Here is a 17,622-nt window from a genome sequence, read left to right on the forward strand (position 1 = left end):
ATTTCATGTGCACTGAGCATGCTAGCTGTGGATGGCAGCCAGGGATATCAGGCAAGTCATGCTGCCTTGTTAACTTCATGTGTTAAAGGGTGAGACCTAGAGAACCTCTCACAGACTGTGGAGACCAAAGGTATGTATGGTCTACCATAGAGGTTCATACCATAACATAGAGATCCAAGGCCAAGGCCAAAACAGAAGCCCAGAAAGGAGCCCCATCCTTCCCCCCCAGCCCCAAGACAAGGTTTTTCTGTGGCTTTGGAGCCTGTCCTGGAACTAGCTCTTGGAGACCAGGCTGGCCTCGAACTCACACAGATCCGCCTGCCCTCTGCCTCCCAAGTGCTGGGATTAAAGGCGTGCGCCACCACCGCCTGGCAGGAGCCCCATCCTTGTGCCGTTGAGAGACAGCAATGCTGGTATACAACTGGGAATCTGAGTCTGCCAGCCAAGCTCACAACTCCCTACTATATGACTTGTCCTCTGCTCTTGGCTTTGAGTTAGGTGAGACTTATGCCAGAATACCACTTGAAATTTTGGGGTTGACACAGCTACATATATGTAAGCCAGGGGATACCCTCTAGTTGCTGCTCACTGCAGGAATTCAGGGGACACAAACAGACAGAGTTGGCTCACTCACTGCAGCTGGGTTACTTCTGTACAACCTGTTTGCTCATGTTCAAGCCTGTGCAATTGAAATAAGTAAATGAGAGCCTGTTGGTCCAAATCAACTGTCCAAACTGAGAGCTCCCGCCACTATTAGTAGCCTACTGCCAACTGTAACCAGGGCCAAACATAGGGTACCTGTCTGGGCTCTGTAAAGTACAACAGAGGAAACACTAGTGCCCGCCTATGCCATGACAGGCCTCGGGTCTCCAGAAGCAGCCCAGGTGCACATATGCACACACAAACACACAGCATAAGGCCTTACACAGCACAGTCTGAGCGACATGGGTCCCAAGGAGCTGGCAGCCAAACCCTAGAAGCTGGGGCTACACCTAGGCTTCCATCAACAGCCACCCACAGAGCCAAGTCAGGCTCAACAGGACCACCTGTGGGACAGCATCCAACCTTGCCCTCCCTGTCCCATTTGATCCCAAGAATCCCACACTACTATTCTAGCAAGACTTAGGTCTAGGAAAGCAACTAGTCTGTGGTACTCAGAAAGGCTACAGAGTGGTGCTGGGTGGTGGTAGCACACACAATTAATTCCAGCACTCAGGAGACAGAGCCTGGTCTACAGAGCAAATTCCAGGATGGGCTTCATGGCTACTGAGAAATCCTGCCTCAAAAAACAAAAACAACAATAACAAAAAGGCTATGGAGGCCTCAGGGCCACCCAGTCTGGCAGGAAAGAGTGTGTTTTCAGGGACACGGTTCTGGGAAATCTGTCATGTCCTCTGCTTTGCCTTGCACTGGACGAAGCAGAGCAGGAACATACCTGTCTACCAGCACCCTAGGAAAAAAAGTCTCTATTCATATGTCAACTTCTCCATTTTCCACACTCTTAGCCTCCACCCTAGGTTGCCTGTGGATATCCCAGGATTCCAGTAATAAAACAACCATGTCCCCAGACCAAGGATTAAGCATCTGCCAAGGATTCACAACATCCCAGCAGACACAAACCATGGTAGTAGAAGCAACTGGGGTAAGACACCAACAGGACTCCCAGTATATAAATACTACATGCACCCTCAAGGTTGTAATGGACAGAGCAGACAACTCTGTAATGTTCATGGCAGTCCTGTGGCCAGGAAGCCACCTAGGCTAACAGAAATGGGAGGAGGATGAGGAGGGAGTGTGTGTGTGTATAGGTGGAACCAAGAGCACCAGCACCGAAGGGCACTGCCCCTGGTCTGTGACTGGTCTCCAGAATCATCCACCAGATCCCTCTGAGTTGTGGGTATGCTCAAGTCCACAAGGGCACCTGCCACAGACAGACTGATAGGTGCTGAGAGATGGGGTAGGAGAAACTAGCAACACCTCAAGGCTGCCCTAGGTATGGGCAGGAGAAATGACACAGTGGTTAAGAGAACTGGCTGCTCTTCCAGAGGATTCGGGTCTAGTTCCCAGTAACACCATGGCAGCTCACAATCATCTATAATGCCATCCAGTTCCAGGGGATCCAATACCCTCTTCTGGTCTCCTCAGCACAGATATACATGGAGACAAAACACCCATACGCATAAAATTAAAAAGAAAAAAAATAACCAGAAGCCTAGACATAGCCCCAAAGAACCATAGTGGCTCACTCACAGCCTCTCCTGAAGGGACATCAAAATTTAGGCAGCAAGACCCTGACCACCCACAACAGGGAAGGCTCCACTTCTCCCCACCAGGGTCGGGCAGTAGCATTACTGTGTTGAGCTCTTACCTTATTGAGTTCTTCAATCCTGCGGATCAGGTACGGGTTGCTGGAGGAGTTCTCAAAGTAGACATAGTCTGCAAACAGAGAGGTCATCACTCAGTCATTCCCACCATTCTTAGGGCCCACAGAGAACTGACTGGAAACCTCAAGCAGACCCTCTAAGCCCTAGCCCTACTCTGTTAGGGGTAGGAAGGCTGGGGTTGGAGGAAGCGAAGTCCTACACCATCAGAGCAGTGAACAGTCATAGCCCAAAGAGGGGCTGTCCTGGGAGGAGTCTGCAGCCCTCAAACATCCAATTTCTCTGCCTTCAGGAGCACAAGCCTTAGTGGGAAGACTGTGGGGACTGACTACAGAAAGCCCAACCCCTGCTGAAAACTACTGGAGACCTTCCCAAGTAGCTGCTGCAGGCAAGAACAATGTGTCTACGATTCAGCACCAGAGGTCGGCTTCACAGATAGACACAAGGACTTTGAAAGCTGGCAGAGTCAGCCTGGACAGCTTAGATCATCCCACTACCACAATGCTCCGAGAATCCCAGTGCACACAACATGCTGGATTGTCATACTGCCAGGCCAGCAGAACTCCTTGGCAATGAATCCCCTCCTTAGCTGAACCGATGAGAAGGTAACTCCTGTTGAAATGGCAAGAGTTAGCAACTGCAGTTCCCTGCTCCCAAGCAGGCACACACTTGCAGGCCTGTCACCATATTGCTTTCTGAGCCTGTGCCACCTGCCAGTGGTAAGCCACATCCTTAGAACTCCAGCAGCTAGTACTCAGAGACTTTCACACTAGGATGAAGGGTCTCCCGGGAAAAGCAAGGCCCAAGGGAAGGAAAGAGTACAGGATTGGAGGAAGTCTCTGGGCTTAGATTTTGGACCCTCCTGAGGCTCACCTTGTGAAAACACCCTTGTGAACTTCATCATTGTGGATAATTTCTTAATAAAACTAGTTTTTTTGTTTGTTTGTCTGTTTGTTTTTTAAAGCATTGATGGTTCAGTGGTGGAATTCTTGCCCACCACCCAGGAGGCCTCAGGTTTGATTCCCAGTCAATGCAGAAGTATACTTTGAGCCAGGGGGTGGTGGAGCACACTTTTAATCCCAGCACTCGGGAGGTAGAGGCAGGTGGAACTCTGTGAGTTCGAGGCCAGCTTGGTCTATAGAGCAAGTTTCAGACAGCCAGAGCTATATGGAAAAATCCTATTTCAAAAAAATTTTTTAAAAAGGAAAAAAGGCATCCACAATCCAAACTTTCATGATTACAAATTATAGCAAATTAAGCCCCTAAACCAAAATTATTTATGCTTGGCCAAAAACTGGAATAAAATAAAATGTTTCCCAAGTAGAGAACAGGCAAACAAGCAGAGCACCCTGGGATGATACGAGAGGCGGGAACTGAGAAGCTCAAGCACAGACATCCAAGAACAAGGGATGGGCACTGGTATGGAGATGGGTAGTACCAGGACAGGAGGGTTTGCTCACGGACAGGTTCACATGCTATGTCTGTGGCAGCAGTAACTGAACTACACACATTTTCCAAACCTCAGATGTGTCTGTCCAACAAGAATGAAGTATGCTAAATGCACACTATACATTACTAAGAAAATAAAGAAGACTCTAATAAAAACAAAAATCAATGTGAACTTAGACAAGAAAAAAAATTAAACCAGAAAGTGTTTGATATCCAGTTACACACACACACACACCATGAAAAGGTCTCAATGATAAAACTACAAACAATAGGTAGGCTGGAGAGATGGCTCGGTGGTTAGTATGTATAGTTCAACATCCACATGGAGTGACTGACAAACACACGTAATTCCAGCTCAGGGATCTGATGCCCTCTTCTGGCCTCCACAGGTACTTGCACCTATGCACATACCCAACACATGGGCATATAATTGAACAGTGGGTACTGTAAAATGTGTCCTTGAACTACAACAGAGACTGGCACACATCTGCAGAGGTCCCGACAGTAGAATCTAGGCATGGAGGTTAGGTCTGAACCGAGCACAATACATAGTAGGTACAACCAAACTTCCAAACGTTTAACTGATGAAATTGCAAAGTACAGACCAATTAATGAGAAAACAAGAGGTTTGAGGGTGACAACAGCTCAGGGTTATTGTGCTGCTCATGCTTACAGCAATGCTGCCAAGGCTCAGACCTTGTAACTCTGGAAACAGTCTCTCAACAGGATTGCAAACATGGGATCTGTATGCAGATACTGATCTGAGCAGATGCAGTTGCTGTGGCGCTCACTATGTTCTTTTTATGGACCTGTTCTCCCAGGCTGTCCATAGCCCTGGAATGTCCCCTTCCCAGACCCTGGTAATGCCAAACAGTCCCCCTTCAGGGGGCAAAGACTGAGTGAAGACGAACACATGACCAGCCTGCTGTAACAGTTCTGGTTCCAGGCCCATCTCCATGTGTGTCTCCAACCACATGCTAGCCTGCACACCTTCCTCTTCTGAGACCCAGCCATGGCCTCAGCTGGTGTGGAGAAAGTAACTGTTCAAGAGCGCTGCCATCTCATGAGTCTAGGAGGCACCGGTCCTGTCAGCAGTCTTGGGGAGTAGCCTGCCCTGCACAGCGAGGAAAACAGCGCAGCTGAGGTGAGGATGCTCAGCATAGACACGGGCTCCCGCCAGGGTGGCAACATAAGCTAGAAAATATTCCTGACCAGACCTTCCCATTTTATTTCTCCCTAGAAAGAGTGAACTTAATACAGTATAAGCTTCTCAAATAAGTGCTGCGCAGCCTTGAGTGGTGTACTTTACAATAAACTAATAGCATTACCAGACATGTAGCAAAAACTAATTCTGAAAGTCATGCATTGCATTAATAACGGTCATTAAAAGTGGACTGTCTTGTTTTGGGAATCTTCCACTCTGGTCCAAGTTTAAGTGCTGGCAGCTACCATGCTGAGCTGTGCACCTTCTGCTTCTGACATTGTCCGCAGAACCATGGCCCACCAAGCCTTTGCCGTCTGTGGCACCTGCTTAATAAAGAGTGGTTGCCTTTCTGGCTCTTGTTTTTTGTTTTGTTTTTTTTTTTCTTTAACCAAGTTTCTTCATTTATCTAGTCCTGCCAGTTTCTGTTGTATGCATCCTGCCTGTCATACATCTCAGCAGATTCCTTTCCGTCTGCACCATCAGTACTTTCCCAACTTGTCCCAGCTCACAGATTGTTCCACAGGTTTATACATCCTTAGCAGGCCAAGGACGAAGGAGCTCACTAAGGCTATACACTGAATGTCCCACTACCACCACCACAACACACCAGGCTCATTGCAAGCCCATTTCCTTCAGACACATTGCTCTGGACGCTCTACGGCTAGTTTAAGTGCTCAGCTTCTCCGTTCACTTCTTTCGGATCACTCAGAGATCCATCTGCCTGCCTCTGCCTCCCAAGTGCTGGGATTAAAGGCTGAGCTGCCACCACCAGCCGGATCCTGATTTTCTGAAGAGGCTGACTTGGTGTGAGAGTCTCCTTTTAAATTTTCTAACTGTTCTGACCATTCTGCTTCCTCAAGCTGAAGCCACTGTAACACCAACACACACTTCACTCCTCCCACATAGTAACAGTTGGATACTGAGCAGGGCTTTATCATTTGAGGTAATCAATGACTGATGGCACATGTGGCCCTGCCTTAAAACCACCACTAAGTTCCCAATTCACACAAGTGTATCCACAGCACACACATGCGCTCAAAACGGTGTCTATAGGACCTACAGTCAGGTAGAGCACACATAAAAGCAACTGCTACTCTGATACTGTTAATAAAGGAAATACATATTTGGTCTCCATCCCCACTTCCTGGCACATGGCTCCTAAAAACCTTGGGACCTTCAGAGATAAGACCGTCCTTTTCATGTGTTACTACAAGATATGGAGTGTCTCCAAAGGACCACACCCAGAGAACCTGGTCCCCAGGTTCTGGTCCCCAGTTTTGGGGTAGAACATAGCAGATCTTCAGGCCACAGCAGGCAAGCCCCTGGAGGGAAGGGAGGGCCTGGGTTCCTTTCCGTTTTGTTTTCTTGTAATGCTCTATGTCACCATGAGATGCTCAGTTTTGTACCATCTTGCATTTCTACCCAAATACTCTGCTCTATCACCGGCCCAAGAGCAAAGACAAAAGACAGAGACTGAGACCTCAGAAACTGTAAACCAAGATAAACCTTTCTTCCTTGTAAAGTGGTAGTCTCAAACTATGACAACAATAAAAAGTTGGCTAACACAGAACACCGGGAGACTGTTATACTGGACAGGACACCGTGGGATGGTTATACCGGAGGTTCTCCGCTGCCCAGCACATCACGGGACACCGTGGGATGGTTATACCGGAGGTTCTCCGCTGCCCAGCACATCACAGGACACCGTGGGATGGTTATACCGGAGGTTCTCTGCTGCCCAGCACAGAGCTAACCACAGAAAGACCAGGCAGGATCAGAGGGTTCAGACTGTCAGCTCTTCATCTGTGTGCTTCCTTGTGTCCTTTGTAATGAGCCAACAAACACTGTGATTGCTCACTGTAAGCTGCTCCAGCCAATTAATTGAACCTGAACAGTATGGTGAGGGCCTTGACCCAAAGCTGCTCAGCCAGGAGCACAGGCGACAACCAGGGGCGCACAACTGGCCTGTGAGTACAAGCGTCTGGAGGGGTTGAGCCCTCAGCTACAAGGTCTGAGTTGTCTCCAGGCAGATGGCATCTGAGTTCTATTTAGTCACAACATAACCAGCCAGTGACCCACACAGACCCGTATGGCTGCTGTTCTAAGAGCCCAATACCACCATGCTTGATGGCAGAGACACAGTGCTCTGTACTGTGCCTAAGGAGGAAAAGTTTACTGGTTGTAACTCAGAATCTGCCACAGAACATACATACATTAGCTTTATGGTGGCCATGTTCCAATAAAACTTTATTTATGGGCAAAGCAATTTAAATTTCATATAATCTTCTCATGTCATGAAGTATTCTTGTGACTTTTTTTCCTCAACCACATAAAAATGTAAACGCCATTCTTAGCTCATGAGTCACACAGACCTAGGCAGTGTAGTTTGCCAGTCTCCAAGAGGCCCTGCCATGAGCCAGGGTCATCTGAATCTCACCAACTTGTTTGCTTGGTAGAGATCAACAAGCCCGGGCCAGCAACTAAGAGCACTTGCAGTCAAATCTGACAACCTGAGTTCAATACCCCAGAACCCACATGATCGAAAAAGAGAAGACTCCCTAAATTGTCCACACGTGTATTATGTGGATATTCCTCTCGACACGCACACATGAACGCGCGCACACACACACATATACACACATACACACACACTTGTGTGTAAATAAATGTAAAAAATTAAAGACAAAATCAACAAGATGCCAGGTAGTGATAGTGCATGCCTTTAATTCTAACACTCCAGAGGCAGAGGCAGGCAAATCTCTGTGAGTTCCAGGCCAGCCTGGCCTACAGAGCAAGTTCCAGGACAGCCAGGGCTACACAGAGAAACCTTGTCTTGAAAAACAAAACAAACAGACAAACAAACAAAAAACAAGAACCAGGTGTAGTGATGCACATCTTCAATCCCAGTGCTCATGAGGACGGAGCAGGAGGATCTCTGGGAGGTTGAGGCCAGTCTGTTCTAACTAATTCACTAGTTATAATGAATTCCAAAACATTCAGAGACCTTGTCTTGGAGAAAAAAAAAAAAAAAAAAACAATCAACAAGCCAATTGTACACTTTTTAAGGGAAAACCCAGAAACCAGGACAGTAGGTACTATTCTGTAAAACAACAGAGTCGGAGGATTCACACCAGCGACTTCCTACACTACAGGAAAGCTAGTGATCTAGACATGCATTGGCAAAAACTAACGGATGGTCAGTGAGCAACAGAAGAACAGCCAGCAGCCTCACTTCTGACCAGGCTGCCAAGATGACCCAGTGAGGGGAACTGGATGCTTACATGCAAAAGCATAAAGAATCTTAACCCTCACACAGAAACTAATGAGAAGGATACTAAAGACAAATTCAAATGTTTAAAGGTTCTATAATAAAAAAGGGTAACTACTTCATGATCTTGGATTCTAGATACACAGAACACACAACTTCAGTCTTCTGAAAAGGGCCTGAAATGCGAAATATAAACCAACTCTTGGGACTAGGATACAGCACTTGTCCAGTATAAGCAGGCTCTTGGTTAGCTTCCACACCACAAAATAATACATAAATAATCATCACACAGCCAGCTCACAACAGCAAGCATACAATCCAATTTTAAAACCAGGGAAATGCCTGGCATAGAGGTGCACACCTTTAATCCAGTACTGGGGAGGCAGAGGCAGGTGCCAGAGTCTCTGAATCCAAGGCCAGCCTGGCCAACGTAGGGAGTTCCAGGACAATAGAGTCTATCTCAAAAAAAAAAAACAACAAAAAACCAAAAAAACACAAAAATAACCAAACAAAAAACAAAAATCAAATGCAGGCAGCTGAACATGGTAACTATACCTTATCCCATGCAGCAGAGGCATGATGAGCGTCAGCTCACGGGCAGCCTGGGCAAGATTCCATCTCAAAGAGCCAAACAATCAAAACTGCCAGGGATGGGAACCACCTACCACTAGGGAGTTCAAATTAATCCCAGTGCTTGGGAGGCAGAAGCAGGTTGATCTCCGGAAGTTAAAGGCCAGCCTGGTCTACAGAGCTAGTTCCAGGACAAGCTCCAAAGCTACACAGAGAAACTCTGTCTAGGGAAAAAAGAAAAAACAAAATAACAGTAAAGGGCATCCTGCACACCTGCCAAAAGCAGAGAAGACACCCATGTGCAGAGGAAAGGTTGAACTTTTTGGGGGGTGGGAGTGGGGGTTGAACTGAAGTCTTGCTTAGAGCACCTTGGAAAGTCACCTGCCAGATTCTCAAGAGCTATATACAGGCCAGCCAGCCAACCCACAACTGCACAACTGCATATTTTTATCCAGGAGAAATGAGACCCATGTTCACTGTTTATCACCTTGGAAATGCACTGGTGGATAAGGTGGCACACTGGAGAGAGCACCACTCAGTCAGAGAAAGCCAATCTCAGATAACACTAATTCCCACATGCAGTGTGTGGTGAAGAAGCCATCTCAAAGGATGGTTCCATCTATGTGACACTCTGGGGTACAGAGCACAGGAGTAGTTGAGAGAGAGGGGAGACTCCCCAACCAAGGAAACATGTAGGATTATGGGAATGTTTGAAGGTCCATCTGTCTAAAGTACAGACCTAACATTACAGTTAGCACTTACAGTTCTAGCACTTAGAAGGCTGGGGCAAGAGGGCAGGGTGAGCTCAGGAGTTCAAGGGCCGCTGGTCTGGCTAACACAGCTGTACCTGACCCCCAGGCATAGCCCACGTCTACAACTCCCGCTACAGGTGCAGACTTGGGGAAGAGTCAAGATTTCTGGGGTCTTTCCTGAAACGTGCTGTGAAAAAGAGCCAGGCAGGACCCAGAAGCTTCAGAAGGGCTCCTCAAAATAGCCCTGTGCTAGGGAAGACCAGAGGCTCACAGTATAAGCAGCCCCCTGAAGCCTGGAGTTTTCAACCATGGAAGCATCTTAGGAAAAACTTTCAACTGAAAATAAAAACCGCTGGAACTGAAGCTATAGTCCAGTGGTCGAGTTTCACAAGACCTTAGGTTTGATGCCCCAATATCACACATTCAATTTAAAAACAAAAGCAAACAGTTGGGTGGTGGTGATGGTGCATACCTTTAATCCTAGCACTAGGGAAGCAGAGGCAGGGGGAATCTCTGTGAGTTCAAGGCCAGCCTAGTCTATAGAGCAAGTGCCAGGACAGGCTCCAAAGCTACACAGAGAAACCCTGATTCAAAAAAAAACAAACAATCCCCCAAATAACAAAACAAAAACAAAACAACAAAAACAAAAACAAAGAAAACATAACCAGGCCAGGTGATGGTGACACCCATCTTTGATTCCAGGCAGCCTGAACTACAGAATTCCAGGACAGTCAGGGCTATATAGAAAAACCCTGTCTCAAAAAAACAAAACAAGTAACAAGAAACATAGAAGCAGTGCACAAAACTATGCCTAACATCATGATTAAATACAAATGATTTAAATGAAAACCCCAAGGTAGGAAACCAAGAGGCTGGCTTTGGGCATGTGAAGCACCATACCAAAGCGGGACACAGGGCCAGCTGTAATGTGGCTGTGGCCTGCAGGCTGTTGCTTCCTGTCATCTTCCACAAGCACAGTAAAATAGAAACAAAAGCCACTCAAGAGTATAGGAGTTAACTTCTTTCAATAAAAGAAAAAATACTGCAGGGGAATGGCAACAGCCCTTCAGCTCCACACACAAGCAGCCATGAGGTGGAGACTCGAGTGATTTCTGCTCTTCTGGTCAGTGATGCCACCTGGTTTTATAACAGATGTACAGTAAGAAACCCCTCAGCCATCACAGGCTAGTTTGGGAAGGTCCCGGCTCTCAGGCACTGACTGGCAGGAACTATTCAGCAAGTCCACTTCCTGAGAAAGTAGCAGCCCATGATCCTTCCCTCCTGACCCAAGAGGTCTGCTGGCTTCTGGAACCTCACCTATACCATCATCCAGCCAGGCCTACCCTGACAAGGCCCCCAGACAGCATACTAACAACACAGGATGCCCAAACAGTATCCATGCCTTGACAACATTTGGGACACGCTTGCACTAGGGGTCTTGGCTGTTTTTCTGGAATTTAAACCTGACTGGGCATCCTGTAGTTTTTGGTACATGTGCTGAGAGAAAAGAGGAGCAGGGGGAGATTCCCCAAGCTAGGTCCCCACCAGCACTACTTCAGGACAAGGCAGACTTCCCAGAGGGTCAAACTCTGAACAACAAAACCAGACTGAACCAAAGCCTGCTCAGAGAGAGCCACTATGTGTTCTCTCATCTGGGGGCTTGAGAATCTGGCAAGCAGTGACTGAGGCAGGAAGCCAATAGCCAACACCCAGAGTCTCATCCCAAGGCCCTGCTGGGATTCACAGGGTGGCACTGGAGTTCCCTATCCAGAAAGCAGGGAATGACGAAGTTCCCTTTACAAGTGCTAGCCCCTGGCCTGCCATGGACACCCTCTGGGTTAGCTCTGGAGACTAGCTCACTACAAAAGCACTCCTGGCAAAATAGCTGGCGCCCACACCATGCATGGCGGCACACACAGGAATACTGACCTATCCCTGCTCCTTAGCCACATCCATACTTGCCTGGCATGGAAGGGTCCAGCCACCCACCCTTATGGGACCTCAGACAGGCCAGGGCACCAGGTATACTCTAGGGGAACAGCCACAGGACACAGGATGAAAACAGATGGATGCCTATCCTTATCATGGGGAAACCAAGGCACAGTAAGAACCGAGTCAGAATCCAGGTCTTCTTCATCAGTCTGCTAGGGCCCTGGCTGAAGCTCTCTGCCGGGATTACTAGGTCAGGCAGGCGTGGGTAGGGCCCTTAGGAATGAGAAGGTTGGCATAAGCACCTGGGCCAAGGACCCAGCACCATGCAGCCCACCTTCCTCAATCTCACCACTTCCCCCCATCAGAGTCAGACGCAGGAGTCCAGGTCTCCTCTCTCTTGCTATTCATTCATTTCTTCAGCATATGACATGCCATCATGGGCCAGTAACCACATCAAGGAAGAAATGTGAACCGGGGGAAAGGGGTGGCTGGGGACCAGGATGATGGGAGCCTTTCACAGGTGAATGAGAACTTTCAGAACGACGGAACTAGAAATAAGAATCCCAGTCGGCAGGAACCACGGGCCTCATGTTGAACAAGAGGATCTGAAGGCAAAAATGAACAACAGGGCACAGCGAGGCCCAGCATCTGGAAGAGGGCCACCTGGGGAGTCAGAAGCAGAGCGGTTGGCCTCTGCCCCTGAAGGCAGGCCAGTAAGCTGGGAGGATCCAGTGCTCTGGCTCTCTTACTTTAGGACTGGCAAGGCTGAAGCTTCAATGAGGACCAGCCCCTCTTCACAGGGCCCCAACACTCCAGGCTGTGCCCTGTGGCAGGACCTGGCAGGAAGCAAAGGTGTGAGGCTAGGAATTCCCTGGGAGGGCAGAAGAGCCCAGGGCTCCTGCTGTGGGTGGGTGAGCACCACTGTGCCCAAGGCCACAGACCTGGGCTGGCTGGGTTCCGCTGGTGTAAGATGGAATGAAATATTCTGAGCACTCAAGAGTCAGGGTCATATGGGGCAGTGGTAATGGGTGCTTCTGGGTGGTCTCCCACTCCATCACACTCTCACAGCAGAGACCCATCCACATTTATGCTGTGACCCCAGGGAGGGTCTCAAAGTCCAGAGAGGAAGCAGATGGCATGGGATGAGATGACTACAAGGGTCAGCATGGGCCGAATGTGTGCAAGGCCATCCCAGAGTGTCCCCATCACACACAAACGGGGAAAAGGCCTCCTTGGGACCAACAACAGGGGGACCAGCGCCAGCAGTCAGGTCACTGACTCCAACTCAGTGGGGACCTCTGCCCTCCCAAAGGCTAGCGGTAAAGTGCCTCCTTGTCGGGCTAGGGTGAGTAGCAGGCTGAGAAAAGTTTGGGGTGACTCAGACCTGCACTTGGGATGAAGGTCCCCTGCTGTAGCCAACCTTCCCCCCAGGAATCCCTGCTAAGGAAAGCCCCTCGGCCACGCTCGAGGGACTCGTAGACCGGCTTGTGGTCCCTGCAAACAGGACTCCCGGTGCCTGCACACCTAGCCCGCCCTGCATGGCCCCTGAGGAGACCGCTCGCCCCCTAGACCCCCAAACTCCTGCTCGCGGGACGGCAGCCAGAGCTCCAGAGGCACGTGCTCCGGCTCAGGGACTCCGGCTCGGACCCAGGCCCAGGCCTCGCACCGCCGGGCCCGCCGGCCACCGGGATGCCCTGGCCATTCGCCGCTACTCCGCCCGCATCCCGCGGGCCACCCCCGGTCCCCAACAGGTGGGCACAGCCCCCTCCCAGAGCCGCTCGTCCCCCGCGCGCGCGCTCCGGCCCCGGCGGCCCAGGGGCCATTTTGGGCCGGGACGAGCACCGGAGACCAGAACCGAGCCTCGCGGGCGGGGCGCGAGCGCGACGGGGGCGGGACGGGGGGGAGGGGCGCGGGCCGCGCGCGAGGGCGGCGTGGGGGAGGCGCGGAGGCCGCGGCGGGGCCGAGAGGCGCGGGCGACGGGCCCGCGGCGCATAAAGGCCGTGGCGGGGCCTTACCTCCGACCCTGTACATGTTGGCGGCCATGTCCGGGCCGGCGGCGGGGCCGCGGGGCGCGGGGCGCGGGCGCGGGTGGCAGGCCGGGCGCGGGCCGGGGCGGGGGCGGGCGCGGGGGCGCCGGCGGGCGGTTTAAAGGGACCGCGCTGCTCCGCCGCCGCCGCCGCCGCCGCCTCCGAGGCCGCCGAGGCCGCGCAGGGACGGGAGGGCCGCGGCGCGGGCGGGAGAGGAAGAGGAGGAGCGGCCGCGGGCGGCGGGGAGGGGCCTCGGGCGCCGCCGCCCACCGCGCGGGCCGTTATCCGACCCCGCGCCGAGCCGGCCCGCGCGCCCCAGGCCGAGTGGTCTTCCTGAGCCCTTCGCTCTCCGGGTCCTCGACTTCCCCGGGTAGCCCTCCTACGACCCCTCCCGCCTGGCCCTTAGCATCCCGGGGTGGCCCGCTGGAACCCCACGCCCGTCTGGCCCTGGCATCTCGGGGTGGCCCTCCCGCATCCTCTCTTGAGTGGTCCTCAGCATCTCCGCGTGGCCCTGCCACCTGGCCCCCAGTATCCCGGAGAGGCTTTCCAGCTACTCTTCCTGGGAGGTGCTTCGAAGCCTCCGCTTGAGTGACCCTCCGCATCTCCGGAGGCCCAAGTCTTGCATCCCCAAAAGCACTCCTGCAACTGTCCAGAGTGGCCCCAGGCATCACCGACGGTCTCCTGAGACCCCTCCCGTGTGGTACTTGGCATACTCCAGTATCTCTAACGTCCACGAATCTTGGAGCTCAGCACCCATTGAGTGGTCCTCCTGAGCCCCATGCCCACCTAACCTTCGGCATCCCTCCAGAGAGCACCCTCCCGACTGGCTCTCAGCATACCTGGGTGACCTGTCGAGGTGGGCCCTCCTAAGGCTCCCTGGGAGTTTCAAAGTGTCCTTGGGTCCTTTTTGTGTGAGTCCTTCCCTGCATCCCTCATAGGGATACTCCGATTCCGGAGGGGAGGGGGGTCTTTAGTTTGGCCATCCTTGTACATTGTAACTATCCCCCCATGAGGCAGGCATGTTCCTGAACTGCCAAGGCCTTGGTGGGCCTCCCTTCTCCCTTCAGCTGAAACTGGGATCACATAAGCCTCCAGCCACAGACAAGCCTCCACTCCCCACCCAACCCCCACACCAGGCAGGGCTGCAGTGCTAAGGAGGAGGCCTCTGTGGAGGAAACCACCTCTTTTTAGCATCCAGAAGCATTTATGACTATGGGTTTGCCTTTGTGCTCACCTAAGGTCTGTGGAGAATGGGGTACTTAGACATAACCCCAAGGGTGGAGGATAAAAGGTGGTGTCCCTGATGGAATCCGGTCACTGCCATAGTTCAGGAGGTAAGGAAGGGCTGAGTGGGGCTCTGGTTGAGTCTGAGCACTGTGGGTTACTTTGACAGAGAAAGTCAATGGCTGTCAAAAGTTGGTGTCCTGTTTAGGTGCATTCTTGTGGAACATGAAGTGGAACATGGCAAATGGAGCTCAGGAAAGCACTGTAGATCCTTCTGTGAGGTTTAGGTGGCAAGAGGGTCAGGGCTGATACACTACTGTACATTACTAGGCAAGAAATCTGCATGACACTTGGACCCAAGCTAGGAAGGGTCTCAAGGCCTATGCCACCTCCTGTGTACTGAGAGGAAGCACTGGAAAGAAGCAGATATGGGTCAGGAACTAGAGCCGCACAAACCTGCTGACAAGGGCCTGGGAGAAGGTGGGCGGGGGACAGACAAACCAGGTGCTTGCATTCTGTATGTCACTGGAAAGGGTTAGAGAGAAGGGGAATACACAAGAGATAATAAGCAGGCACACTCCCTATGTGGGGAAGGTGAGAGGGCTGGTCTCCCACAGGCCTGCCTCTAGTGTACAGCCTGAGGGCTCTTTACCACTACCTGACAAACTGGCTAACAGAACTACCATAGGGCCTGGCATGGTGGCACATGGCTTTGACCAAAGCATTCAAGAGACAGAGGTAGGCAGATCAAAGCCAGCCTCATCTACATAGTGAATTCCAGGACAGCCAGGTCTATATAGAGCCTGTCTCAAAAAAAAACACCTGGGGGGGCTGGAGAGATGGCTCAGCGGTTAAGAGCATCGCCTGCTCTTCCAAAGGTCCTGAGTTCAATTCCCAGCAACCACATGGTGGCTCACAACCATTTGAAATGAGATCTGATGCCTTCTTCTGGCCTGCAGGCAGACACACAGACAGAATATTGCATACATAATAAATAAATAAATATTTTTTTTAAAAAAAAACCACCTGGGCAGTGGTAGCACATGCCTTTAATCCCATCACTTGGGAGGTAGAGGCAGATGGATTTCTGAGGCCAGCCTGGTGTACAGAATGAGTTCCAGGACAGTAGGGCTACACAGAAAAGTCCTGTCTTGAAAAACCAGGGAAAAAAAAAACACCAAACAAGCAAACAAAAAACCCAACAACAAAAAATTGCTGCCAAGTGGTGGTGGCAGTGCACACCTTTAATTCAGCACTAGGGAGGCAGAAGCAGGCAAAGCTCTGAGTTCAAGGCCAGTCTGGTCCAGAGCTACACAGATAATCTCTGTCTTGGAAAAACAGGCAACAAAAGAAAAAAAAAACTACAAATGAAAAAGTCAGGCAGTGGTGCACGCCTTTAATCCTAGTACTGGGAGGCAGAGGCAAGTGGATCTGAGTCCAAGGCCAGCCTGGTCTACAGAGCAAGTTCTAGGATAGCCAAGGCTATACAGAGAAACCCTCTCTGGAAAAAAAACACACACACACACACACAAAGAAAGAAAACCCACAAAACTATGAAATGACATCCCAGCCGTAATAGTTCAGAGGGCCTAGGACTGGCATACTCTGAAGCATCTCCATTTGCCTCCGCTCCAGAGGCAGAAAACCAGAGCATAGGTGGTCACGGATGACTTCTGAAGGAGCTCTCCAGAGCTAAGGATAGTCCTTCCGAGTGGAGCGCTATGTACCTCAGAAGGCAGCTCAGGGGACTAAGGAGAAGGAATCCAGGTGGTAGCAGAGCCACGAGACAGGAATGTTGCTTGTACAGTAAGGAATGCTGGCTTAGGAAGTGGCAAGGTGAGCACATGAAGTAATTTGATAGGGATACCTTTCACAAGGGAGGCACAGAGCAGGTGAGAATCCAGCAGAAAAGAAAGTGCAATGGAAAGAACAGAAGAATCCCTCACAGGAGAGCTTTGCCTTCTAGGTCCCAGCAATGTGGAGGCAATGGAGGCATCAGATGCTTGGTGACAGAATGAGGGGAAGACTGTATGTGTCACAGCACGCCTCAGAGGCAAACTAGTAAGAGGAGTAAGGTTTCACTTCAGGAGAAGACAAAACTATCAAAATATCAATGGAACCCATTCAACTGACTTTCTGAGTACCTCTTTGATGCTACAAACAATGCCAGACACTAGCGGTTCACACAGTCTCTCTGCCTTGGGGAGTTTATCACATAGCAAGAATGGAGAGAGAAGCAGCAGGTAATGCTATGTGATAAGTGGTCTCAAGGTAATGGAGGCACAATAGTGAGAAGGCACCATTATCTCGCGAGAGGTCAGGGAAAGAGGCATATGAGGGTCCTCTGCAGGTGAGCAAAGGTCCAGAGATGGGTCCATGGGGCCACATCCCATTTCAGGACTTTCTTGTGTTGTGGGATTTGGGTTTTGCCTCAGAGTGCTCTGGTGACCTCAACTGATCTATTAAAAGCAATGCCCAAAAAAACCCTGTCTCAAAAAAAAAAAAAAAAAAAAAAAAGCAATGTCTAAAGTTGCTGTGGATGAAGGACAGGTAAAGCTCAGCCTGTGGCACCTAGTCCTAGAGGCAGGAAGCCAGAAGTGTTCAGAGTCAGTTAAGCTGCAAGTCCTCCGGAAGCCTGAGCGGGAGAGGCCCATGCCACGCTCCAGCACATCAGTGCAGCACTGGTCATCTGAGGCCTGTCTTATGTGTTATTGAACTGAACCACTTTTCAGAAAAAATATCACAGACAAAGACAAAAAGCAAAGCAAACAAAAGAGGAGCACTGTGCGTGGTGGCGCTCGCCTTTGATCCCAGT

The 17,622-nt window shown here is 50.6% G+C and overlaps 1 protein-coding gene across 7 annotated transcripts in view; it reads right to left on the reverse strand.

The window, feature by feature from the left end:
* The window catches only part of Mta1 (metastasis associated 1), a 38,338-nt gene extending 24,614 nt beyond the window's left edge, over positions 1–13,724 (reverse strand). For 5 of the 7 annotated variants that reach the window (XM_087911483.1, XM_087911480.1, XM_087911479.1 and 2 more), the window contains exons 1-2: positions 13,572–13,721; positions 2,369–2,436 (exon numbers count right to left, since the gene is read on the reverse strand). In XM_087911483.1, the coding sequence (XP_087767609.1) occupies positions 2,369–2,436; positions 13,572–13,599 (96 nt within the window). In that variant the 5' untranslated portion in view covers positions 13,600–13,721. Of the gene's footprint in view, positions 1–2,368; positions 2,437–13,571 lie in introns of all 7 variants that reach the window. The other 2 variants (XM_087911482.1, XM_087911481.1) reach the window with 2 other exon arrangements.
* Between the last annotated feature and the right edge of the window lie 3,898 nt (positions 13,725–17,622).

Source organism: Myodes glareolus, chromosome 11 (assembly GCF_982192425.1).
Source record: "Myodes glareolus chromosome 11, mMyoGla1.1, whole genome shotgun sequence".
Lineage (NCBI taxonomy): Eukaryota > Metazoa > Chordata > Mammalia > Rodentia > Cricetidae > Myodes > Myodes glareolus.